General features: G+C 40.8%; 2 protein-coding genes across 3 annotated transcripts in view; both read right to left on the reverse strand.

Annotated features, from left to right (window-relative positions):
- Nucleotides 1-2,705, reverse strand: part of LPIN2 (lipin 2) — a 43,811-nt gene extending 41,106 nt beyond the window's left edge. The window contains exon 1 of the mRNA XM_087755590.1: nt 2,453-2,705. The gene's annotated coding sequence lies outside the window, so the exon portion shown is untranslated. The remainder of the gene's footprint in view (nt 1-2,452) is intronic.
- A 4,746-nt stretch (nt 2,706-7,451) lies between these two features.
- The window catches only part of MYOM1 (myomesin 1), an 80,226-nt gene continuing 60,688 nt past the window's right edge, over nt 7,452-26,989 (reverse strand). For both annotated transcript variants that reach the window (XM_009468557.2, XM_087755634.1), the window contains exons 31-40: nt 26,318-26,405; nt 25,559-25,597; nt 25,360-25,465; nt 23,397-23,560; nt 21,920-21,956; nt 21,582-21,604; nt 19,902-19,957; nt 14,660-14,875; nt 11,686-11,809; nt 7,452-10,463 (exon numbers count right to left, since the gene is read on the reverse strand). In XM_009468557.2, the coding sequence (XP_009466832.2) occupies nt 10,228-10,463; nt 11,686-11,809; nt 14,660-14,875; nt 19,902-19,957; nt 21,582-21,604; nt 21,920-21,956; nt 23,397-23,560; nt 25,360-25,465; nt 25,559-25,597; nt 26,318-26,405 (1,089 nt within the window). In that variant the 3' untranslated portion in view covers nt 7,452-10,227. The remainder of the gene's footprint in view (nt 10,464-11,685; nt 11,810-14,659; nt 14,876-19,901; nt 19,958-21,581; nt 21,605-21,919; nt 21,957-23,396; nt 23,561-25,359; nt 25,466-25,558; nt 25,598-26,317; nt 26,406-26,989) is intronic.

Genomic DNA, 26,989 nt, shown 5'->3' on the forward strand with positions numbered 1-26,989 from the left:
CTTTTCAGACAGTTACATACAACTTATTTACAATTTATGATATAAAAAATGATTAAAAGTTACTTTATATATAAGCCAAAGCTATTTTAGAAAAAAAAAAAAAAGGTAGCATTCTAATTTAGCACAGATATTCTAAGATCACACACAGAACGTGAACAGCTGCCTTTTTCCTATATGCTTCTTTTTTAAGAAAGAAAAACTTCTTCGTATATGCTTCTTAAAAAACTTCTTTTTCCTGTATGCTGTGATCTTGCACTTAAGATGTAAAAAACTGGAAAAGAAGAAAATTGTGATCTGGAGTATTAACATGTAAGCATCTTCCAGGAAGAATGAAACAAATGAAACTAATTTAACCTCTGGCTTTGACAGAGCTTCCCAATGTAGCTTTGAACAAAATCCTTTCAGCTTTATCTGATCTAGATTCCAAGTTCTCTGAGGCAGAGACCAAGTCATAAAGCATGCAATGCAAAGAAGGGCTATTCTGGGCCTCAAAATACATAAGGCAGTGTCAAGTGCAGTAAGTGCAGTTTATATTTCGCCATAATTGACCATGACTTTACACTAGTGGAAAGAAATGCTGGAAAGAGGGAGAAAGGACAAAAAGTTCTCTGCACTGCTAAACTGGAACGTTTTACATGTATGTCTTCCAAGTAAATAATAACAAAGAACTAAATTTTGTAACAAACCAAAATGTTAAGTACTAAGAATAAGACAAGTTCAAACACCACCTCTTTTACAGGCCATTAAAAAACCCAAACATTTTGATGTGCTTAACTGAAGAGTTATGTTATGAGCTTAAAAATTAATACTGTAATTGCTTACAAGAGCCTTTCAGCACTATCTAGTTATTCCTACTGTAATTAAGAATAATAGCAGATAATGCAGCATTTCATTCAAAGTTCCTGACATCCCAAGTTCATTTATAAACTTTTTAACTTCAGGTTATCAGTGTAATATTCTGCTATATAATAGTCATATGTTTTTACAGAGCACCTCACAGATCATTCCCTTACTTCACTCAAGTAAAGAGATCTTCCTTGATCTTTGTAGGAGATGGCGAAATTGTTTACATTCCTGTATGTTCTGGGATGCAAAGAGACTATAGCAGGGGCTAGGAGAGAAGGCACAACTGATGGCCCTGGTTGGAGCTAGTTGCCTAGTATGCCTACACACAATGGTTTGGTATCTACGGAATGATTGACGTGCCCACACTTTTAGTAACACAAAGTGAAGGCATATTGTGACTTATGATTTTTCACTCTGACTAATGAATATCCATACATTCTGAAAATGTGCATAACACTACACTTTTTCCTCTTTCAATATATTTTGCAAACATTAAGAGCTCAGTATTCAAAATTGTCCTGCGAAATGCTATTATAAAGTATAAAAAACCAAAACCAAACAAAAAAAAAAAACCCCAAACAACTGAGTTCTGTAGGATTGTCTATCATCTTCTCCTCTGACGGTATCCTAAATAATACCATTATGCCATTATGGAATATGGGTAACAAATTCTTTCTTGTAACAACAATGGAGTTTTGTTTGGAAAAAAAAAATGTGTGCACATACAAAGTGCAGCCAAAACAAAGGTATATTTATGACATCATTTTGTTGGATGGAAATGCACACCTTTAAACAGCATATTGTCTTGCTCTGTTAAAAATCATTGATGTCTCCTATATGGATTCAGTAACCACTTAACGAGAAGCAAAATGTAATTCACACAAATTAATTTAGACGTGAACCTGGCAAAAACTCAAGTACATACACAAAAAACGCAGACCGTGTACTTCCAGTGATTAACACTTCATACTCCCTACACCAGCAGGGATAAACAGAAAACACAAAGGAGGAGTGCCCCGCAGGTGCGCAAGTTAACAGCCTGAGTTTAAGAAACGCATATCCATGAAACGGAAGGGGCTCGGGCGGCAAGGCACGTATCGCGACTTTTAACATTTAAGCGTCGCACCGGCAAGCAGAGCCGGTACAACCGACGGTACGCCGCCCTCCTGTCACCGCAGGGCTGGAAGGCAGCTGCAGGGTCAGGCAGCGCCGGCCGGCAGGGCAGGCAGAGCGGCAGCCCCCCACCCCCGGCCCACCCAGCACACCCAGCAGCCAGGGGATGGGAGGGGACGTCTCCCCTTCCCCGCACAGCTGCGGGGAACGCAGGGCAGCGGCTGGGAGCCCAGGCACCGCCGGCGGGCGGGCGGCCAGGCCAGCCGGCCCCGCTTCCCAACGACGGTGAAGGGAGGGGCTCAACGGTCGCTGCTCGGAGCCCTCTTCGGGGAGGGGAGCGAAGCCCGGCCGGCAGCCGGGGCAGGCCCTCCGCTGCCCACCTTCCCCCGCAGCGGGCCGGGCTCCCTCGGCGCCCCCCTCCCCTTCTCTCTCAGACACAGGCAGACACCCCCTCCCCGAGCCGGCTTGGCGGCAGCGGCCCCTTCTCGCTTACCTCGAGCGAGGCCCGGCGGCGCCGGCGCCAGCCGAGGAGGGACGGACGGACGGATGAATGGAGGGGAAGAGCCCGGGGACAGACGCGGGGGGAGGGAGCGCAGAGCGGGGAACGCCGCGCTCGGCTGGAGGCGAACTGCGCCAAGCGGCGGCGGTTGGCGCAGCGCGTGCACGTCCGCGCGCGCTGACGCTGGGTCGCGGGGGCGCGCCGCCGCGGCGCGGGGCGGGCGGGCGAGCGAGGACGCGCGCCACCTCAGCGGCGCGGTCCCCCCTCGCCCCGGGCGCCACGTGACCTTGGGGCGAGGCAAGGGGGAGGGTGAAGGAGGAGCGCGTAGCCCGCGCGCGTGCGCGAGGGCGGGGCGGGTGGCGGTTGAGCGGGAGCGGCGGCGGGCGCGCACGTAGCCGGGGTTGGGGGGGAGCGGGGTCGCTGAGCCTCTCGGGGGCGTCGGGGGGCTGCGCCCCGGCCCCGGCCCCGGCCCCGGCCCCGGCCTCGGCCTGATGTCGCAAGCGCAGAGCGGTGACGGCTGGGGTGAGGCATCCCGGCTGCCTACCGCCGTGACTTCGGTTCCCGCCCGTTTCCTCAAGCGCAGGGCTGAGGCGGTCGGCAGCACCGTGCGCTCTGCAGCTGTTCATAGCCGCCGCCCGAGCTCTGCCTCCGAGCGAACACCTCGTGGCGGGGATGTTTCAAAAGAAACCCCGCATCCAGGGTGTTTGCTGCTTTATGCATCGGTCGCTGCATCCTTCTTCTGAAAGTTACCAGTCTACCCAGAGGAGGCTGGAAAATATTTTTTTTTTTTTTTTAAATGAACGTGTAGAATGGCAAAATCAAAACGTGTCCAGCAGGCCAGGTATGTATTTTGGGTCAGCAGCTTCATTGCCCATTGCTTTTGTGATTCACGCCGCTGCTCACTGAAGTTGGCCTGGTGAGGTGTTACTCTTCACTTGAGTCACAGTTGCCCAGAGGCCCCAGATGATATTGAGCCACAGCAGGTACTAAACCAGGATAATATTCTCACCCCACGCAACTTGCAGTATAAAAAAGGGAAAAGAAAAGAGAAGGAGCATAACCAGAAATAGAGTTTAGGTTTCACGGTTGTCAATTAAGTGTTTTATCACTATCCATGTTACTTCTTTATTTTACTGTACTTCTGTCTACCAATTACTTTTTCATCTGCCCATCTCTTGACAGGAGTTTTTTTAAAAGCTGGCTTTGCCCCGCTTGATGTTAGAGCCGTTTTGGGCTCTCACATGGATTTTATATAATTGTCACATAAGAAATCAGGCTAGTTAACAGAGTATTCAATGCAACGGACAAAAAGACATGCTAGCATGCAAAGTACTGCATGGACAAAGTTTACTGTGATAGTCCATGTATCTCCAAAAAGTTCCTTGACAATCTTTTGTACCAGTACTACAGAGAGATAAGATCTGTTTATTCCTCTGTACCTCCTGGGACAAGCTGCCTAAAAGATTATAGTCAGTGAGTTTGCTTATTTACAAATAATATATTTAAATCCCTTTGACCACGGAACTAAAAAAAAATCTGTCCCTGCATAACATGCAGGCTGGATTTTTAAAGAAAGCAGTTCATGGAAGAAGACACAAACACAGAATTACATGCATAGGGTGACTACATTATACATAGGTAAAAAGAAAGAAAGGTCAGATTTCATGTCTGATGTTATTGTGTCAGAAATTCTGAGTCAATTTTGGAACACTTTCCAGGACTCAGGATACATGGATGCAACACAGACTGATGGAGCAATTTTCCACCCTGCAGTGCAACCATGTTTCAGCTGCAGCAGTTTTCTGAAAAGGCCTCCCATTTGAATATAATGTTGTAATAATAATTACCTAGCCACGTTAGCATAACATCTGTCGCAAACACGCAGTCTGTGCTTCAGCTAATAGATCATTTCCCTGCTTTACCGAGTTCCTTACCTGGCATCTGAGTTGCTTAGTTTGTGAGGGTAACCACATCAGTGGTTGCTCTAACAGAATATTTTTATTTGTGTTCCCGTGATCTTATCTTTGCTGGTCATAACAGTAAGTGATTTTTTAGTTGAGGGGATTCTCCTTTCCAACACCAGACGGCCCTGTTCACAGGGAGATAAGAGTCAGGGGCTAAATCTATCCTATTTCCTCAAATATCAATTTTAAGCTACATCCTATTATAAAATTCAGCCTAATCCAAAAGCAGGCTAGCTTCTTAGGTGGGAGAAAAATCTTTACTTGAAAAGGGGTAACAAATTGATGTCATACTTTTCTATTTCAGATCCGGAATAGGCGCCCCTGATTAAAAAGCATTTATTTGAAAGCACAATGTATTCCCTTTAGGTAACTTTTTCCATTCCAAAATTATCAACTCCGGACAATCAGAAGGCTACAGAAGCAGACAGCCCTCAGTATTTTCCTTTTGTATTCTCTACGCTTTTGCACTTGCACACAGAAGATTACAATCAGGCTGTAAAAATGGCTTGCATTTTCCACAGCTGTATCAAGTGAGACTTGTTTTCACTCTGATTGCGTGGAGTTACACGCCATAGTGGTGTAGATACGATCTCTCTACATGTATGCATGATTTGCGGTCCTTGTTGAACCATAACTCACTGGTAGTTAAACCAGGGCCTCCAGGCCACAGGAAACCTGCCACCTCATTTACATTTATTTTGCCTTTTCACCACAAATGTCACTACTATTTTCCCCATCAGGGACAGGGGAGGGTGCGATGAGAGCAACTGCTTACTTTTTTTGTTTTTTTCGTGGAGGGGAAATAATTTGAAAGCGTGTTACCTAGTGCCATACGTAAATCAGTGGCTCTCCAGCTGTTCAACTGCCAGGTCATATCTAGGAGCTATAGTGTGTGAGAGAGGTAGCCTGCTTAGGGCTAGGCAAGAAATGATGAAGGGTCTCCAGCAGGTTAGGATACAGAGTGCCAGGGGTAAATCAGGTCTGGGAGGATATAGGGTGCTAGGCATGGCTTTGGTGAAGTCTCAGGAAATTTGTGGTTCTATAGAGAGGTGTAGGGATGTAGCACCAACCCCCAGCTTGCATTGGTCCCTGAGTGCTCAACGTGTTGCCAATATTTGTGGATGAAAGAAAAAATGGCCTTTTGCTTAGTTGTTACAGCAGTTTAAAAAAAAAAAAAAGTCATCTTTGGCCACTTTGGCCACATAAGGCAAAAAAAGCTGACGTTAGTGATGAGATATTGTTATGTCATTTTGCCTGTTTGTATGCATAAAACACCCAGAAACCACTGTTTGGAGCAGTCATTTATTGCATGCCCAGCATCACCCCTGTTCATATTACAGCAGTCAGGATATCCTTAAACTTTTTTTTTTTAATTGTTGTTTAGACTCTGTTATATCTTACCCCTAGTAAACCTGAGAGAGTCCTTATCTCTGCATCTTAGTCTCAACTAGCACATGTCCTCTCAGGAGTGTTTCAATAACTTCTCTGAGATCAGAATGACATTATGACAGGATGTAACAATTTAGTTTAGTTTATCTTTTTAATACCATTTAACAGTTGGAAAAAAAATGAGGGAAGTTAATAGCAAGGATTCAGGGCTTGTACCCTGAGCCACTAAAATATTTAAGCACACCAATAGTCCCACTGTAGTTGATGGACTTCTTTGTAGGTTTAGGGTATTTGGTCAAGTCAGCACACTCAGATCAAGTCTCACATGAACAATATCTCTCCATTCTTTGTCAATCATTAGCAGATGTTTCACAAACCTTTTTCTGATAGTAGATATGACAGGCTTTCAGGCCTCCTGTTAAGAGGTTCCTTATCCTTGCCAAAATTACAGCCTAATTAAGTAGGTTTTATTCTGCTCCTGTTAGTATGAGTGATGAAACAGTAAATGGAAATGACTGTATCAAATAGGATGGACAGCAGAAGATGCAAGGTGGGGAAAGAGGGAAGGAAAAGTGTTGCATTTGAAAATGTGCAGATGGAGAAAGATTACAGGAAAGACATCTCGCATAATGAAATGGGAAATGAGACAAGGGGAAAAGTCAGCAGAAGATTGCAGCCAAATCTGGTGCCTTCCTTCCTCTCTTCCTCTCCTTGCCATCAGTCTCATCCCCTCACCGTCTCTCTCGCGGTGCCTTCATCTCCAGAAGCCCTTGTGAAACAGAGCAGTTTTCTCTAACATTTTCTCTTCACAGCTTCTTGTTGCTCTTTTCCCTGGCCAACATTTTGCTTCAGTTCTTAAAACTTATTGTCCTTTTAGCAAGACAAAAAAACTTGTGTGGGAAGGTTTGTTTGAGATGTCTGTCTGGTCAGGGTAAGTGCAGCTTAAATGGAATACCGTTCATGCATTCACCTTATAGTTATTGCTCAAGGATATAGAGCAGAAGTCCACCCTACGCTAGTTTAAGGATGATCTCACTTTGCAACTAGCTGCTTCAAAGATTATGGCTTTATGTATTACCAAATTATGGTTTGTCAGTCTCAGACCACAGACAGATCTTCCTCAATAATTGGTTAACAAATCCAGAACCAAGTCCCAGAAGAACTCAAGGACACGTGGAATCACAATGCCTTTACTACAGTGGAAGGCGAAGCCTATTTTTCCCATCTTCTTTCATCTTCAAAAATCTCCCTTTGTAATTTTGGAAGGTGATTAGGTAATATAGCTTAATGGAACACGTTCCCACACTGCTAAATACAGTTGTTATAACACAAGAATATGAATTTATAATAGAGTTATAAATTTGAATATAAAGAGTAATCTGTGCTGGAATGGAATATGTAGGTGAGAAAGAAGATATTATCCAGAAGTGGCACTTCAGATAAACATTGCAACAAGTGTCTGATTTTAAATGTAGTCAAACGGTTCTGTGTGTTTGACAGGAGATCCTGTTGCTTTAGAAATAATTTGCATTCTATCATTATATAATAAACAGAGACTGAAACAATTTTTCATAGTTATCATGGAGAATAGAATATAAATTATACATTTAGATTGCAAGAAAAAAATTATTCAACCATGGTAACATAATAAACTTTAATATACTCAACAATTCTGTTAATATTAATTTTGAACATTTTGTTATACATTTGTGAACAACTACAGCTTAAATAATTGAAATGAAAAAAAAAATTTTTTTAATCTTTTGATATGTTTATTTGTGTATTTCATTTACCATGCATAACAGCACTATGCTTCCGGACAGCAAATAGTTTCCAGTAGAACAATACTGATGTGACTGCATTTCCAGCTTTTTGAGGAACCATCCAAATTTAACAAAAATCCCACAAGCCCTAGTGCATTTTAGTTTAAATTTTTAAAAGTATTTCCTCTAGGTTTTAATTGAAACATCAGGAAAATACTGATTTTTCTTTCAGCAAAAAGCTAAAATCTGATTCTGCTACAATGACACAAAAGAGAGATCTGCCATTGGCTTCACGGTGAGCAAAGTGGGCTTTGTAATCTGAGATTTGGGACATTTTTAGAACATTCTTCTGAGATCCAGCTTGTTTTCTATTAAAACTAATGAAAAGACCCCTGTGGCATTTTGCAGGAATTGGATCAGGCTCTCAGTGGTACAATATCTGTTCTATATATAACTAACACACTGTCGTTGGTGTTTGTGGGAGATACATAGACTCCCAACCCAAAGGAGCTGGAAGAAGTGATGGATTTTTAGAGAGGTGAGGCAGGTTGAAATAATTGCTGTGGCAAAGAGCAGTTAAGAGTTGTGTGAAGCAACCTGCAGCTTTGTAATATTTTGAAAGGCCAGACTCTGTAACTCTCTGGCAGAGTGATGTAATCGCAGGTCTGTAGATATTTATAATTTTCTGTAACACTTGCCTGAGAACCTACATGCATTAAGGTTCTCATTTAAAAAGTCTCCTGCCATAGAATGCTCCTTACTGCGTTTCTGTATGGGACCTATGCTTACGTCGTTCGCTACTGGGCTACTCCAGTTTTCTACTAATTTAAACTATTATACATAGATGTGGAACAAGATGTAATGTAGAATTGAATCAAGCTCTGTGCGTCAAACAGTACCTAAGTCTAGCAGGATGATTTTAGCTGTAGTTCAGTCTGTATTTCAAGTTTCTCCCACACTTTTTTGTGTAGCAGTCAATATTTTGATTTGCGTATTTTTTTTCTCTATTGCATCCAACATCTTTCTGTCACTCAGAATGGACCATCCAAATTATTTAAATCCTTTACCATGTTTACAGAAATGTTACTACTCTGATTGCCTCCATATAAGCTCTCTAACTAGTATTTCATCCAGCAAGAATCTTTCTAAGATTCTTTAAAAAGAGTTGAATAGAACCCTGTTGGAATTCTGCTGGAAGGAAATGGATTTCTTTCCATCAGAAGTATCAGTGTCTCAGGTGTTAGATATTTACTTGCTATTAAGATTCTTTGTTTTCTCATGCTAACTATTCGATCGGGATCAGTTTCTAATCAGAAACTGATATTTCTTGTGTTTTCAGTTTTTCTGCATTTTTCATAGATCTAACACCCTAGAAATATCAGCGGTGTTCAGTAATCTTTCATCAATAATCCATCTGGAAAAAGCCAATATAATATGATTGAGCCTCTTAAGAGCTGAAATCAATAAAAATATTTTCCTAGTAATTAAAATATCTTATTTTTATTTCTTGTATTTAATAAATTCTGGTCATTTAAAAGTTGAACTTAGCTTGCATATTAACAAAATAAACTCTGACCGTTGTTTTTGTTGGTTTGTTTTTCAGCTTGAACTCTGCTTCTTCCAAGGTCTCTAAGCATCCACAAACGAGTCATGTTTTCTTATATTCTCAGTACATAAACATGTGAATGAAAACAGTAATGAATGTGAATGAGCACAGTAATGATTTAAAACAGATTCTTGGCTTATGTTTATTACTCACTTACATGGACCATGAAGCTACACTCTCATATAAGGAACCACTGGATCTGATCCCAGCAACGGGAAGAAGGGAAAGTGTTGGGCTGAGTGACTGAGGGGAAGGCGAACAGTGGGTTTAGCAGGTCTTGGAAGCAGAAATATGATTGCCGCAGCAAAAAGGGTGGAGAGAAATGAGCATGTGGGGCAGTTGATACTTAATTAATGCTATATACATGGTACCTCACCAAGGCCAGGAGGGAATTAATGAAGTGGAGAGAACTGAAAAGCAGTCATGTGAGTCTTGGTGATAAGAAATGTCCAGATGTCATCCTGATCCACCTGATGAAACTGGTATGCATGAAAGAAACTTGGACCAAAAGAAAACCTACTTATGGCCCCCCTGCATCCATAGGAGATGGTTGTGTTCCTGGAGATCTTCCCCTGTGGCCAAATTGGTTGTGGTGAAAATTACAGCCCACATAGCATTAAGAGGACTATATGTGTATGGTTTCCTTGAGAAGGTAAGTGGGCTCTGCCTCAAGCTGTGATGGCCTACAAATATGAATTAACAGAGCCACATAACTGACACAAACCTTCTTTTACAGAGTAGTAAATATGTCAGTTCTGGACAGGATTTTCTCTAATAACCTCTGCTTATCATGGACATTTTTTAGTAATTAAAGTCACCTTGTCAGTACATGGATCATTATTAAGATACTTAGAAATGACTACAGTGCAACTAATCTGGTGCTGAGACATAAGTGCCCATCTACTATGCATTTAAAGTTATGAAATATTACAAATGTTATAAAAAAACACTAATAAACCTTTGTGTTAAAATATCATGGCTAGTCTACCACCCATGAAATCTCAGCTTGAACTTATTATCCAGACCATAACAAGATCACATCATTCTTCATTCAAGAACAGCAGGGTTTACTGAAGGCTTTTTGTCCAGTGGTTTCTTTCCCTGCCTACCCAAGCTTTCTGTGGGCTGAGGAACCATTTCTGCTACTGCTGCCTTTCCATCCGTCATCTTTGCTGCTTGCTGGTTGCTTTTTGTATCCTTTTCCATTTCCACAGAGGGGATTTCATTTGGATCAGGTGTCTCTTCTGTAGCAGTAATTTCTTCTACATGAGGCTTAATAAAATCTGATTTAGGAGAAGTAATAAAATTTCCCTTGTATTTACTATGCTCAGCAACACAGAGGTATGTAGAGTACTATTTTGCTTTCACATTGGTTGTGACCTTACCATGTTCTTTTCCCATACCCATATAAAGAGATTCAGTATCAGAAATAACATTACTGCTTTTTACAAGCCAAAAGCAAGCCAAAAGCAGGTCTCTAATTAAAAAGATTAAGGGGTAGAACCTGCAAAACATTTATAGATATAAATAATTGTTTCTCACATAAGTCATCTCATTTACAGGAGTGCTCAGAAATGTTTAGGTTACTCATACCAGTAAGGCAAGAGAGGAAAGAAATGCAGTTAAATATTTGTTCTTGCCTTAGGAGCAGAAAGGGGAAGGGAATAAGAGTATAAAATGTTCTGTCAGCAATGATATAACATGTATACACCCTGGACACAAAGGAAAAATTCTTAGGCAACAATATGTAAAACAGATGTTCTGATAATGTTGGAATTTAAGCCTTATTTGGAGCTAAAATGCTCTACATGAGGGAGTTGTAATTGTGAAGAACAAATCAATGTCCAAGTAGCAATTATATATTAAGAGTCTAAAAGAACGATAAAAATTTGTGATATACAAGAATGCTGAATCACCAGAGAGCTTTTCATTTTTCACCCTTTCTCTAAATTGGACAAAAAAATGGTCACTTATAATTCCAACTTTACCATTCAATATGGACATAAAACTAAGAGAGAATGATTGATTGATCTCAAACAGTGGCTATACGATCAGGGTTTTCTAAAACACTTTGGCATTTAGGGTGCCTTAATTAGCAAGGCCTTTTATTTTTTGTTAAGTGTCAAACTTCTAGCTGCTGAAATGAGTCTCACTTTGGAAAATAACACCATCTGTGTATATATACATGCTTAGGAGGTCTTTCTTCTGCATTCAGAAATTTGGAAGTATTTATTATGGCTTAAAAAATTTTCATCAGCCAGGTGAGCCAAGGTGAGCACTCGCAGCCCAGTGGAAAGGTGATTTAAAAGCGTTGGTTTAAATCTCTTTCACTGAGCTTTAACCTGGCAATCCATACTTTGCATTTGTTGTCGATTAAGAGCATACATACTGTAAGCTTGATTGTTTGGGACCTGAGAAACATTGATTGGCACAGACTGTTAACAACATAATGTTAAACAATCTTTTGACTGGAGTAGAAGACCATAAGGGTGAAAGTGCTTTTACCTTTCTTTTGCCTTTCCTTCTGTTTGCTTGCTGTCGTCATTTTTTTCTTTTTAGATACAGTTACATTATTTTGATCGTGTCCTTGGGCTGTGTCAGTCTGTCCTGACACAGAAATCACAATCACCTGAAGCAAAGCAAGAACAAAAAGTGCACAAGCGAGAAACGTAGATGCATCAAAAATTCTGTTTGAAACCACCGTCACCGAGTCCCTGGCAGCAATACGTTTAGAAGCAGCTATTACTCTGACTTTCAGGGACACATACATCTTCTGCAGCAGAGAGAAGTGGAATCCAGCCTGTTATCTGTGAGATGGCCCACTCGTATTCCCTCGCAGGAGGACAGATTTTTGAAGATAAAGTAGTAGAAATAAACTGCTGCCAAAATGCAATCATTATTAAAAATATGCTACTGCTAAGTAATAAACATCAGTTATCAGGTATTGCGAAAAGCAAGTCATGTTCTTGTTTGCGCTCTGGAGGATGGAAGAGAGATATGACACTTGCTTTTAAGGTGTATATGTCCTGGGACCAAGATGGAGCGACCTTGAATTGGCTTCATGTCATACTAAGCAAAATTATCAAATCATTTGACATTAGTTCTTTAAACTCAGGAAGCTTGTTCTATCTCAAATTACAGATATTCTCACGATTGTATTTTGAAATTTTAAAATTAAGCTGTTTTACTTTGTCTGATACACAGCTGTTGTGACTAAATAGTCTGAACTTTTTTTATAACAGATATTGATTCATTAATGTGCATAATTACATACGTAAACCTTAAAATTGCAACAATGACATAAAGTTTGATACTTGAGTTTTAACTATTTTAGGAGTTATGTGAACACATAACACTGTTTATGTGAAATGCTGAAAATACATTAGGTTTACATAATTTCATGTTAAAAATCCCTGTGATGTGAAATCTATTCTAGAAGAAAAAAGATTTATACCAGATAAACTTAACACGTTCCTTGAAACCAGTGGTACTATTCATGCATAAAGTTAAGCACATGCTAACATGTTTTGGTAGGTCAGAAATCTGATCTAAATCTGGATTTTCTTTTAATGATTAAGATCATAATCATTAGCCCTTTATAGAAACTGATTAAAAAAAAAACACATTAAAAATTTGCAAAAATCAGCACTTTCACCATTGGTAACTGTGTTGAATCTATTGTTACCTGAGCCATGAAGAATTCCCTCATGCTTCCACTTCGCCTTTAACGTTAGCTGACAGCAAACCTCAGACGGCAAGGGTTTAAGTGAGCATAAACTGCACAGCACTTACTAGTGGCATCCTCACAGAAATGCCAACACCGCAGCAAAACGAGTGCCTGGGAAACAGCACTATTTCTGCAGTCACAGTAGCTAAAGGCGACAAGAGAAAGTACGTGAAAGGTGCACACAGACCATGCTTATACTGAAAATATAGACGTTAGTCCTTTAGATTTTGACGTGAAGAATTGTGCTGGTGTGAAACTAGTAATGAAAAGAATTGTTGATACGGCACATTGCTGTCCCAGTTAGCAATTGGGCTGATAACTGCTTCTGATCATATATATGTATATGATATATCTATTGTATCACATATATATGTCCAGCAGGATGGACATACACGTACATTCTGTTGGTCTTCCTCAGCTAATAATAATCAGTGGCAATGTTGTAAAATAGCTGACACGGAGTTTTTAATCTATATTAGTGTGTTCAAAGATCTGGGCAAATGTTTTTTGGCTGAAACATTTTTATCTGAAAAGCCCCCATGTTTTTTTTTTCTGTGTTCCAGTGAAGATGCTTTTTGTAGCTTTGAAAGATCTTGACAAAATATGTTATTTCTGATCTCCAGTGTTAAGTTTGGATGAAGTGAACTGAGGTCTCAGTTTAAAAAAATACCTACCTAAAACCCTTAAATCAAAATTCATGAGCAAGTCCATTGAATCTCATGGCACCCCTCCTGTGCCTGAATTTGCAAAAGTACCTTGTTGAGTTGAGATATGAAGTAGTGAAGGTCTGGACAGAAAGGTGTGAAGAGATGCCATTGTGGGTTTTGTCGTGACCAGTAAAGTGAAGATTAATAGAGACCTAAAGGAAAGCTAGAGGCAATTACAGTGGTGAAAGCATTAAGACGCTGAGATACTGTGCGCAACTGCCGGAGCCGTGACTAGTAAAACAAGACACAGTGAAACAAGCTTGTGATGGAAGGAAAGAAGTGAATTCAGTTTATTTGTGAACATGGAGGAGAGTTCATACATTTTTGCAGACACACACACACACACATTAGTATTCTGGCCTCCTAAGCCTGATTTTCATTTATGTTACAGTACTTTTACCCCAATTGGGCAGATTAAACAATATTTATGGATGTAAGTGACACCCATATTAAGGCCTCTCTAAATTAACACAGCAATACAAAGGGGCCTTAATGTAGACAAACAACAGCACTAATTTCTCCATGATTTAATTCTCTTAACACATTTCATCTATGCTACTTTACCAAAGTTGGAACAAATCTAAACTGCTGCCCAAAAATGCCTCCATCACTTTTTTATCTTTCCATCTACCTCATCAGTTGCCTCCACTGAAATGATTCTTCACCCTTTCCGTTTTTGTTGTATGGCCAAATGCTCCCGGAAGAGGGTCAAATGGTGGACCTGTGTTTACAGCCAGCATGCATTTGGCCTGACTGAAGATGCTACAGCTAGGTTCCGTGAGGTTAGCAGTAAGAAAATATTTAGGAAAGGCCCTGTTTTCCCTGGCACAGTTAAGTGTATTAGAAGTAAAAGTGAAGTCAATGGAAAAATCCAAGGCTGCCTGCTAAAGCAGAAAGCCACTTACACACACAGATGTCAGCCTATCATCCCAAATCTCCCCCATACTTCTGTTTCCTAGTCTTAAATTCATGGTTTCTTTTTGTTATCTTCTTTCTTTTTCTCTTGCTCAGACTGTCTCTCTTCCTCAGGGATGAACACACTTACAGTGACATCGCTGGTCTCCGTGCCGTACTTGTTCTTCACCACAATGCTATATTTCCCGGAGTCGAGTGTGGACACAGTAGAAATGGTAAAGCTGACGTTTTTTCCAGCTTCAAATTTCAGGCTGCAATTAGCATCTGATACAAATGGTTTTTCATTCTTCAGCCATGAGACCTCTGGAGTAGGATCTCCCCAGACAGTGCAAGAAAGATTAAGTGCCTATAGAAAAAGTACAAAAGGATTATAAGGAAGAGTCAGTAAATATTTGCTGGCTGACTCTCCAAATGTTCCCATTTAGCTTCCTGCTTTTAGTAAATGGATGCATATCATCATCAGTGATCAATAATTTTTATAAGAGTCTTCTGTATCATAAAGGAAAAGAAGGAACAGAGTTAATTCAAAAACTCCATTAAAACCTTTCAATATTTTATGGACCTTCTTCTCTACTCTCATAATCATTAGTAGAGCTTTCTCCATGCATATTGTTCAATATAAAATTAGATATTATCTGCATTTGTGTGTTAGACCTGAAATGAGAGTTTGAGGAACCGTCAGATGGATTTGTTCACATTAAGCTCGCTATATGTTGACCACAGAAGTAAAGAAAGTGTGCCTGCCTTTTTAAATAACTAAGAACAAAGTGTGCCTGGAATATTTTGTTTAATTTAGGATCTTTCTAAACTATGCCCTGACAGCTCTTCCAACAGACTTGTGTTGTTTTATGCACTCCTATAAAACTGTTTTTAACTGAAATCCATACAGGCTTTACCCTTTCTTTGGTGTTTGTATAAGTATTTCCCTTTGATGTTAGTAATGTTCCTAAGGCTGAATTCAGTCCCATCAGACTGAAGGAAGTCTCTTCATTGTCAGAGAGTCAGTTGTTGGAGAGATCCCTGGCAGTTGGATACTTTCTGTAAGGCTGGCGAGTCTATTGTGCACACAATGTTCAGGCCTCCTTTTCTTGTTGTCAGCTGAGAAATTCATGTTTGGGAGATACTGATACATATAAATGATCCCCTCCTCTGGTCACAGTGCCATGGGAATCTTCTCAAAAGAATTCGCAAAAATGAGCATCACATAGAGAGTCAAACACGAAAAATGTTCACATGAAACTTCAGTGGTACATAGGCCTTTCTCTGGACCTTTATTTAGGAAGGAACCCATTTATGTCTAAGTATTAAATAGTACATTGGTCCAAACTTAAAAAGTTATTCAAAGTAGATTTAGTTTTAAAATGGAAATTGAAGAATTTTTACTGCAGAGAAAATGGTCTACAGTGGTTCATTAGGAGTGGGCTAAGTGATACATAAGGAATGGACAAGCTTCTACTTGATTGGAATCAAGTTTCTCTCACATTTTTTTAAAGGCTCTTGACAAAAATATGTCAAAAATAGAGACAACTGAAGAGCATTCGCATTGTTGGCCCTATAGGCTGTCACGATAAAAATCTACTGTGTAAATTTATTTAACAGGCAACCTTCCCTTCATCTCTCCTTATCTAGTAGTGTGATGGTGGAAGATGGGACAGAAGAGAGGCACCCAGAAGGCTCTTGAAATGAGCAGATAGAAAAAATGGATACCTCTATACAAATGAAAGATTTTTGTACCTCTGACAACAAAATAAAAATCAAATAAATCCCACATCACCTAACGACCAAAATGAGAACAAAAGGGAGGGGGAAGCCTTTCCTTCATCAACAACACATAATTCTTGGTACCAAAGGAGAGACAGATTCCAAGTGAGAGGTGGTTAGGGCATGGTGGAAGTGGCCTCTATCTGATTTCCTGCAGCACCTACAGCTGGCGACTGCCTGGGGCTGTTGACTGCCTTCTCCCGTAGCCCACTGGTGTGAACGTGAATGTGGTTTTGATTGCCATATCAGTCCATCTTTTTGAAAAACAAGGGGAAAACAAGAGGTTTTACATTTCCCCCTCTTCCTTATCATTCTCAATACAAACATGCCCTCAGCCTCAGCCAGGCATTGCATATGGGTCCTTTCCGGTGCTCGGTATTTCTTGATTGTCTTCCGATTCTCTAGCAAGCAAGAGATCACCACCGAGTGGCCCCAGCTGCCACTCCAAGATGCTAATTAGCTGATGTCCATGTCCAGACAGCTCTATTAGTGGCATCATTCAAACCTTGGGTCTTTGAAATGGTGTCAGTACTCCTTAATTCAAAGAGATTTAAGCAGCAGTGATGACTCTCTTCTTTTTCTACATCATTCATTAAAATAGCTGCATTTTGTTTAACCTTGCATCACTAGCTCCTGTTTGACATCGGTGCTCCTCTTGATGTTCCCAACTCTTACTATTTATTTTCCAGCTACTAAAGTGCAGAGATGCATCTTATCATTCACTATGTAGATGATGAGATCTTTGGTTTTCTGGAAGGTAATTGCATAATTATGGAGCCTTAGCCAAGGAGAAGTGATTGCCCACTGTGACTGAACCCATCTGCTTCAGACTTTCTGTTCTTTGGAGAAGAGATTATCTTTGCTCATGTATATCTTTATTACTCACTGAACCCCCTGATTATAATGCTGTATTCAACCTGAAATCCTTATCCTGGTTAAAAAAGTGTGTCCTGTACTGCTGGGGGGGGAAGAGGTACCTTTCCCCTTCAAGATAATCCCCCTTTTCCAGTAGTTGTCTGGCTCCGATGATTGTCTGGGACAGGGAGGTGGGGAAAAAGACTGGAAACCTGTCTAGATGTTGTGGTGAGTGAATTAAATCAGGAAATCTGATCTATCTGAAAAACACTGGGTGAGTAAACCCCATCTCTTTCAGCTGGATCTCAGTATTTCAGAGCTCCACACAGAAGTTCCCATAACAAGTCTGGACCTGGGGCACTGAGGCGTGTGCACTTGGAGCAACCAGCAGCTGCAAGTCCAGACCCTTTGTGCCCCCCGCTGCCTTTTCTGCCTTTCACTGCAGATTATCATGAGTAAGGTAGTAAAGGTGGCAGAGGGAAATGTGTCCTTGTATTTCAAGTATTGCCGTTCCTCTTGCATATTAGCACAAACTCACATTCATGGGTGGTTTGGGCTAAGATGCCAGTGAGTGAATTGGAGCAGCTCAGTCAGGGGAAACTGCTCCCTTCTTCCAGCCTGCCTGTGAGGGCACCTACCCCTGGCAGAAGGGTAGAATAGGGAGTTGGTGGGCAGAATGATGCAACACGTTCTAGGTCTGAAAGTGCCTGTCTCTCAGAATCCTAAGCCTCCCCTTTTAAAAATAAAATCCCTTACTCGCTTACAGGCCTTCATTAAAACAGCCACTTAGGTTAATTTGGCTGGCTATACATAAAACTTATGCTAGTATTCTCTGTCAGGTCAAATTTCTCCCTAATATGAACTGACACTTAGCCTTTTCCAATTATATCACACTGCTGAAGAGCATTTCTGTCTATCAGTGGAAGCCTCTTAGGCCATCTGGAATGCTGTTTGATTAACACTGGGTAAACACGGGCTCATTTGTTCTCACACATATCCTTCATCTCACATGTAAAAAGCTAATAAATAGCATCACAGTCACGGTGTTAAGTTTAAGACATGCATATGTTTGGAAGTTCAATCTAGGGATACCAATCTGTTCATATAACTCTCTAGTTATGGCTGTACTTGTATTCAGAATCAAAGCTTGCAATTGCCAGTCCTCTGCTACCTCATTTACTGGTTTTCAAAATCCTTGATGATTGTGCAATTTGCATGAATTACACAACAGAGAACTGCATTCCCCTCTCTCCAGCATATATGCAAACAATAGACAGATGAGCCAACACCACCCAAACAAGCACCGTTTTCCCCAGTCACTCTCTGTCCTACTCTGGTTCTCAAAGCGATCATCTACTGAATCCAGAAACATAAGGTCAAGGATATTTGTCTCGAGTTCTGGGAGTTTTTCAGTCACTTATTCAAACACCACAAATGTCCTTGCTGTCAAGGACAATGTGTGTCTGGGTAAGATTTTGCAACTCATTTTCTACAAACTCCCTTTTTGTAAACTCTACACGTTTTGCTTTAGTGAGCTCATACTCAACTTCCTATCGGCTCTCTTGGCAGAATCTCGTCTCCAAGCACAAGCACTGTTATCAAAGAATCTGCAAATTCATTCCGTTTCTTTATGTCTTCTACCTACAGTTACAATGCTTGTATGAGTGCTTCTTACTTCTACAGCATTTCCCAAACTGCTAAATCCTTTAATGAAAGGTTTAATCAAATGTTATCTCATTTTGTAATGCCAGCATTCTTCATTTTCCCAGAAGCGCTGCAGTCTGCTATCTGTTGACTATGCTATATCTCACATTGTTAAGATATTCAGACCAAGATTTTAGATTCTTAGCGCTTCTGCTCAGCTTATAGTCAAATACTTTTAACCCAGCTGACCTACTGCCAGATAAAGCCAGAAACATCAGGAAGCTGCCTTACTGTAGTTGTCATGTTACAGGTTTCCAAAGACATTCACGTGCCCTATTTCAATGTTCACCCGCACTGTGAAGAGGAACCGGCTAGTGGCAGACCAGTGGGAAGTCGAGAGCAGACACTTCTTTGTCTCAGTACTATTACGCAGCAACTTGTAGAAGTAACGTGCTGGGAAAAGGTTGCGAGATTGAGAATGGACTTTCTGGGTCATCCGTTCTGTGCTCAAGCATCCATGTAGCTGTGTTCCTCTGGGATTGCTTTACAATAATCTTTCAGCTAAGCTCTGCTAATATAATCCAGTGTAACACCAGTGACTTCTTTTGACTTTCTTCCCATCTGAAATAGAGAAAACTATCTCCTTTTGTCTGGGAGAGAATTGAGTTAGAATGGTTTACTAGTTTTACACCAGTTAAAAGCCAGCCTTGACAGGGGTGTCTCTCTTACCACATTGCAAGGAAGTTAACTGCATGAAACGTAGAATGACTAGCTGTCTTGTAAATAAGGAATTAAACTTCCCTGATAGCCTGTTACAAAAAAATCTAACTGTGAAACCTGTGCATGACTTTTTAAAGAGCTGGTTATATAAGGAGTTTTAGTCTCAGCTCACATTGTCATCTCACTTTTATCTAATGCTTAAGAAAAGACACTGCCCTGAATACATAAACCCATCTGTGCAAGACTGTTGCATTATGTACAGAAGGCAGGGGATGAATAATGTAGCAGATGTTACAGATGGAATCTTTAAAAAAAAGGTGAATATTTTCCCATCATTGAAAGGCATTCAAGCTGTTGGGCTACTGTGTAAAGCTTCAGTTAATTTACTGTACCTTGCCCTCCTGGATGGTGACAACATCGGGCAGACCTCCAAGTACCCGTGCACGATCTGGAAATAAATAAGTGCAATTTTCTTTAGTGTCTCAAAATCAACTGTGTCCCAGATTCTGTTTCCCCTCTAGTTCTTTCACATTATTTATGTACAACTTGTCTCTGATATCTGCACTAGCAGAGAACTATTCGGCATTCTTAGCACACCATTTGGACTTTAAAAAACGTTGAATTCGCAGCTAAAGACGTGTTAATAGCTGGTGTCAGTCACTGACAGAGGGGAATTAAAGTACATGTGCTGTGTCCTGCAGATTTTGCCATCAATTTAGTGTTACTTCTGAGTACACAAAAAAAATCCGAATTTTTGAGATCTGGCGCTCTAATTTTTTAGTGTCGTAAACTAAAAATGTTGTGTTTCCAAAAGGAAATGAATGACAGCTAATGAAGTGGTGGAGATTAGGTTTTGATCTAAATACAAAGACAGTCTCAGTGACAGCACTGAAATTCCACTGCTTTGTACTTATCTGTGTGTAAATGCGATCAATATGTGGTCTAGTTTTAAGCTCAAAGTCCCATAGGAATCTTACATAAATACAAATAAGCTGATCACATGCAGGCTTTGGTGCACTTATTTTGGACTATGGATTTTGTTCGTTATAAGTCTTGGTGGAGCCTGACAAAAGAAGGAAATGACTATACAGAATGTTCCCCTCTAATGCATTCTGTAAAAGATGTGCTCTGGAGCACGGAGATAACAACTTATGAGACCAGGAACGGGACTGTGTTATGTCAGTTAACATGCCAGGCCCTTATGAATGGTCCAGGGTTAGAAATGAAATGCCCAGGGCAGGGTTATTACTTCTCCCTTTGTGCCATCTCAGCTGGGACTCGTAGGGATCACTGTACGTTTCCAAACCCTGCTCTATTTGGAGTGTATGTCCAGAAGGAGTTAGCTCACATCTCTCTACACATTTTTCTCCAATAACTTTTCGAATGCCAGTTCTGCCCTCGGTTTTATTCAGGTCTGAAAGTCATCCACAGTGAGAGAACTTTTTGATGTGTCACATTTTTTCCATGCATTTTTCTGTAAATAGGGAGAATATTGAGCTTAATAATTCAAGTTGAATTCTAATGACTTACTGCTGAAATAATTATTACATGCTTTTGTTATAGTTGCTATGTTGGAACTGACACACATGCAAAAGTATCAGGAGATTCAGGGAGTGGTCTTTAAGCAATGCAAAAGCTACTGTTGCTTCCTTACCCACCTCTGTGTGCGAGGCAGAGCCACTTGACATTTTAGAGAGTTCAAAACTAGCCAAGTGATTTCCTCCATCTTTGAAAACAAAGTGACTTTTGTGCAGAGAACATGCATGAGAGATCTCAGCAATAAAGATGATTTTTAGAGAAGGCTAACTGGTAATGAAAACAGGAGCTTAGACTGGAAAAATCCACGTAACCCATAACTATAGTGGTATTAGCTGCAATGTGCACCAATGTTAAAGCACTAAAAGGTCACCTCCTTGCTTCCCCTTGGCGTAAGGACAAATTCATCTTAGGATGAGCACATGCACATACACGTATATACATGCCCTCTTTCTCCCAACACACAACCTTCCTGGAGAGGAAGAAAACCTTCGTAAACAGTTTATTGCAACGACTGTCAAAGAAGGCCCACTTACTTTTCTCTGCAATCGCGGCTTGCCTGGGGTTGAAAGAAACAAAAAGAAAGTCCAATTTCAGTTAAGGTTTACTTAGAGTGATTGAAAAATAGTTTATCTTTTTAACTGCCTTTAATCTGTTAAGAAAAATCTCTCTCATCATTTGGCAATACTGCTTATTCTTCGTTACCTAACTGTTATGTAAGAATTGCACCAAAGAAGTCACATGCAAAACTCCTACAGACTTCTGTAGGACTATGATTTGTTTCACAGGATATATTTAGGTCCAGCACAAAACAAACAAATACTCTTATTATTTTATGGCTGCCATTACTCTATTTACATGGCATAATACTTACTTTAATCTCTGGAACTCAGCAAAGGCTTCATCAAATGCTTTGTAAAGAGAAAAGTTGATTTTAAAAGTAGGTTCAGAGATAAATTATCACAAGTTTAAGTTTAGAATGTAGAACTAAATTAAAAATGTAGGCATCATTAAAGAAATATTAATGTATGGGTGCATGCATATTGTATTAAGCCCTAAAATGCTGAATGGTTCAACTAATAAAGGCCATCTTGTAGATGGCAGCTGTTATATATACATATGAATGCACAAACACACTTTTTTTTCTTCTAAAAGCCAGGCTTTAAGACAAAGAGAGAGTGGGAGAGCAATAGGCTGAAATTATCTCACAAAAAACAAAGGAAGAAACCCACAATACACCACCTAAAGGATGGTGGCCACAGCAGTGGTCTCCCAAACTTTTTTGATCGTGCACCCCTATAGGTAAAAATTTTTTGGGCATGCACCCCCAATATATGTATATTTATTTATTTATTTATAAATTATATAGATGTACTACTGAAGTTCTCATGTTTTCTTCCCGCACCCTAGCAGATCACCTCGCGCACACCCCAGTTTGGAGACCACTGGCTTATGGCATACAAGAGATCTGTGTTTTCCGAGTGCTTTTCACATCTCTGAAGCATCACACTGATGGCCATGAACAAACCAGACAGCAAACTGCTGTCTCCTTCATAAATTCAGGCTAAGCTACCATCATGTGGGAGGTCAACCTCTCCGCTTTGAAAGGAAGAAGAAATCTCTTTTCTCAGAAAGTGGGGATAGCATACAGAAGGAACAACGTGGAGATCATTATAAGGTCATTGCCCTTACACAGAGCTTGCAGACCCAAAGTGAAGCTTCAGGGACGGGAACGGCAGGGGATGGAAACTCGGCAATTCGGAAGGAGTTAATCTGTTCCCTAGGATCTGAGAGGTCTCTCAGAGTAAAAGCTTCCAACAGTCAATCCAAATAATTTTAGTTGTTCCCCTAACATTCCTTCATCGTGCTGATGAAAGAGACCAGTCTTGACGTCTCTGAAGAATAAGGAGCTCTGTTATATCCATCAAAGAAATGCAGTAGGAAAGTAACAGAATGAACTAGTCCCTCACTTCCTCCTCCAAATATTACTTGGAAGGGAGAGATACAGAAGGCATTCAGTGCTACAAGTTGTATTTAAAACTGCCAATCAATGCCAGCAACACAAGGGGTTTTGTAAGATAGCTCAGAAACTAGGCTGACGTCTCAGCAGGCAAACTGTAAGCTGGTATTTGGAATAGGAAAAAGCCGTTCGTAATTTATGACCAGAGGGCACAAGTTGGGAAAAACAAATTGCACTGTCCCCGCAAACACTGCCAGGCGGCTGGGGACACACACAGACCCTGCAACCCAAAGGGTAACAGGTCTGTAGCAAGATCCTGCTGTAGATGCTCCTACCCTGCTACAGTGTAATGCCCACATACAGATGATGTTTAGCAGAGGGAATGGCCTACCTTGTCCAGAAAGATCCACTGTCTTTTTGTGTCCTGTTTTACCATCGAAGAGTTCCATTGTGTATTTGCCTTTGTCCTGTGGAGTTGGCTCATTGATCTGCAACCAGATCTGCTCCCCGGTGACACCAGTCTTCACTCGGTCTGTGAACCTAATCTGGGTATCGCTGACAAATACACAACAATGTTACCCTTTTTGTTTTGCTGCAGTATGAATGGGATTTGCTCGTGATGAGTAATGGAGTACCTCTGCAGTTACTAAATGATTTCCAAGGTGCTATGGTATGCCACCATAGTTTGAAACTTTTGAAGTCAAATTCCTACTAAAGCTGTGGGCCAACGGGGCAGAACTGACATGACAGTCTTTCCCTGTTCAAGATCTAGCTCTCCTCAAAGCTTGCAGCAAGGTTATGCATCTTACTCTATGACCTGAGCCACAGAAGAGATACAAATTTAAAACCCGGATCTCTGAAGGGTAATGCACTCATCCTCAAATGTTCATGTTGTCTTCTTAGCATAGGTTTATTTCTGGTTGGGCAAAACAAAACTATATAGGGCTGTACCTACAAAAGCCCCCACTTTGTCACAAATTATGTTTGCCTAGTTGGAATGTTTTCTGATGCTCTGGTATGCTTTGGCATTTACAATTAAACACACTTTTATATATCTTCTTCTACAAAAAATATCAATTTCTCAGCTTCCTAGCTAAGCAGTTAATTGCCCTGGATGAGGCAAAATATATTAGTCAAATAAGCTACTCATTTTCTTTTTATCTTTAAACTGATAACTTCAAATATACTAGAGGGTCAAAGAACATTTTAACTAGATTAATTTGATGTGCTTCAAGATAAAATTAGTTTCTAAAAATTAAAGGGGGGGGGGGGGGGAGAGAGAGTATTAAGAGAGAAAGAGAAATCCAGAATACTTCATATTCACTTCCAGTTTTGAAATGCTTAGGATTCCTGGCAATACCAGGTCAAAATGGGTGCTAAGAAACAGTAAAGCCTCAAACTGTTTTCATTTCTCTGACAATGTTGCTGGTTAGCATCAGTGTCAATAATTACAGCCAGACTGCTCCAGCACATCCTGGGTATGCTCTGCCTCATTTACATTAGTTTTATTGAGAGATCAGTAATTCAGATTCCATCCTAAAGACTAGCTACTACCATGTCCACAGGAAGTGAAGCAGCAAAAATACTAATAATAGATTTGAAGCGATTCAAATATGTTATTACTATTAAATCAAATCTAAGTTGTTTACTTCTCTAGGTTTTCCAATGCATGCTGTTTGTGCTGGCTGAGAATTCAAAGCTGTCTCGTCAATTTGGATATGCAACTCCCATTAATTTTATGGGGAGCTGGGCATTCAAATTCTTTTAAAAAAATCTGAGTTCTCCTGTTTGTCTTGGTTAGGTTCATAGCCCTCACAGAAGGGGCTGTCTGGATTTTACTGCCTTGAGCACATGCAGAAACATGCTTTGCCTCCTAAACATGAACGCATGCATTAAGAGGACATGCCCACTTGTCCCAGTTCCGGTGAACTGCGGCTTCTAGACAAGCAGACCTCCAGGCTAGGTATCTCTGAACCCGTGGTGCTGGCCTCTTTTAAAGCTTGTCAGTCTCTCAGGTTATATTTGCATCACTCCTTAAAACTGATTCAGGGAAAGATGCAGCTCCCATCCGGGAGGTGGGAAGCGCTGTGAAGCAGCATGGCCCTGACAGCATCCCATGGCATGGGACCGTCATCTGTCTCATGAGGGAAACGACAGGAGGGCCCTGCACCACCAACACCTGACTCTCGTACTGGTTTCACATGGGTGTCATTCACTGAAACTAACTCATATGAGAGAAGGACTCATGAGAGATGAGAAGAAACCTGGGCCTCGTCTCTCTCGTATATCCAGGTTCTTTCTGAGTCCAAGAAAACAAAGTCGCACTGACTTTTGCAAAGCTTTTGCATACTTACTTGTGCATCCAGCCTACTCTCAGATCTTCCACATAATAATTAACATAGGAGTACAGTCTGATACCCTCAGCTGTGCTCTGGATTTTCAGGTCTGTCGCAGATAAAGCTGAAAGAAGAGCACATGGTTTTATGCAGCCATGCAGCCATTCACTGAGTGTCACAATGAGTCATTCATTCGAAAAGAGAATTAAGTGCTTACCAATCCTTCTGCATACTTCATTCATCAGATCTGCAAAAGCTGTGGAAATAAAATCCAGAGACTAAGACTCTGTGTTTGCAGCTCAAGCACAGTCAATAATATGAGAAGTACTGGCTCTGAAATATTCCTCCCAGTAGGTTTGAAAACGAAATCGGACCTACCTTATAAAGCATATTAATCTAACTAATGCAGAAATATAGCCTGTTATTCCACAATTTCCAGACTTTGTTTAACAGCAGCCTTGATGAATACTGCTGCAGCTGAACAGAACTATATTAGCTTTTTTTTTTTTTCATAAATGACACTATTCACTTGGAACGCTAGCCCATCTATATACATTCTAATGGACTGGTTTTTCTTTACTTGCTTGAAAACATAAGTGAAATTTTAAAATATAGTAATCACAATGAGTGGAAAGGCCCCTAGATAAATGAATGGCAAAACATAATAAAAATGTAAAATCTTTTAAAATTATCTAGTTCTATAATTTCTTTCTATACTTGTAGACTTACACTACTGGTGGCCCCCTGAGGAAACCTGTTATCATTTTGCTTAGCGTTAGTCATCATATTCTCCCCAAATTATACAGAATCCAGGTGCAAGAAGCTGTATTCAAATACTATTTGAACTGAAGAATCTCAGTTTTTCTAATGAGATGATGTTATACACAGGAGGAACAAAGCCACAGGGCCCCGCTTGCAGGCGAGCAGTCGGGCTGTCAGCTGGTGTGGCTGACAGCATGCAGAAAGTGGGTCTGACCTGTGTCCTTAAGCTTTAGCTCACTGGAGTCCTTTCCTCTGTCATCCTTCAGTATGACTTCGTAAGTGCCAGCATCTTTCTTAGAAAACTGCAATATTATAACAGCAAAACCAGTTTTCAGAACAGTTACTGTAGAGAAATCTAGACTTTACTCCCGAACCCAGCTGATGCCCCGTCCCTGTCCCCAGGAAGGTGCCTGATGCCCAGGGCTGGGGCTGCCCCAGTGCCCCCTGGCTGCCCTGCTCCTGGCTTGGGCAGTGGGACGGGCCTTGGCTGGGGGGTCCTGGCCTGCAGCCGTGGGGGAGCCTGCAGCCCCAAGGGGCCCTGACACTTCTTCCCTTCCTCAGCCAAAGAACCAAGATCAAAGAGGACCAGACCTCTCTGGTGACTCCGAGAGGGTGGTCCTCTGAAAGCCTGAGTGACAAGCGCTTTCCAAATGCCATTTGAAATGTAAATGTGGTCTCATTCTGTTGTTAAACTGACATGCAAAGGAAATGACAAGTTTATTATCTCTTCTGTCATCATTTCCTGAAAACCTGAACGAGCAGTTACAGATAGACATTTGCTTTAGCTAAAACACAGACACCTCATGAGTTTTTCCATTTTTAAAACCCACTTCCTTTTTTGATTGTTCTGCTGAAATATTAGATTAGATCGTATCGTTCATCTGAA

Source organism: Nipponia nippon, unplaced genomic scaffold (assembly GCF_047370975.1).
Source record: "Nipponia nippon isolate SJK-2023a ecotype South Korea unplaced genomic scaffold, ASM4737097v1 scaffold_1, whole genome shotgun sequence".
Taxonomy (NCBI): Eukaryota; Metazoa; Chordata; class Aves; order Pelecaniformes; family Threskiornithidae; genus Nipponia; species Nipponia nippon.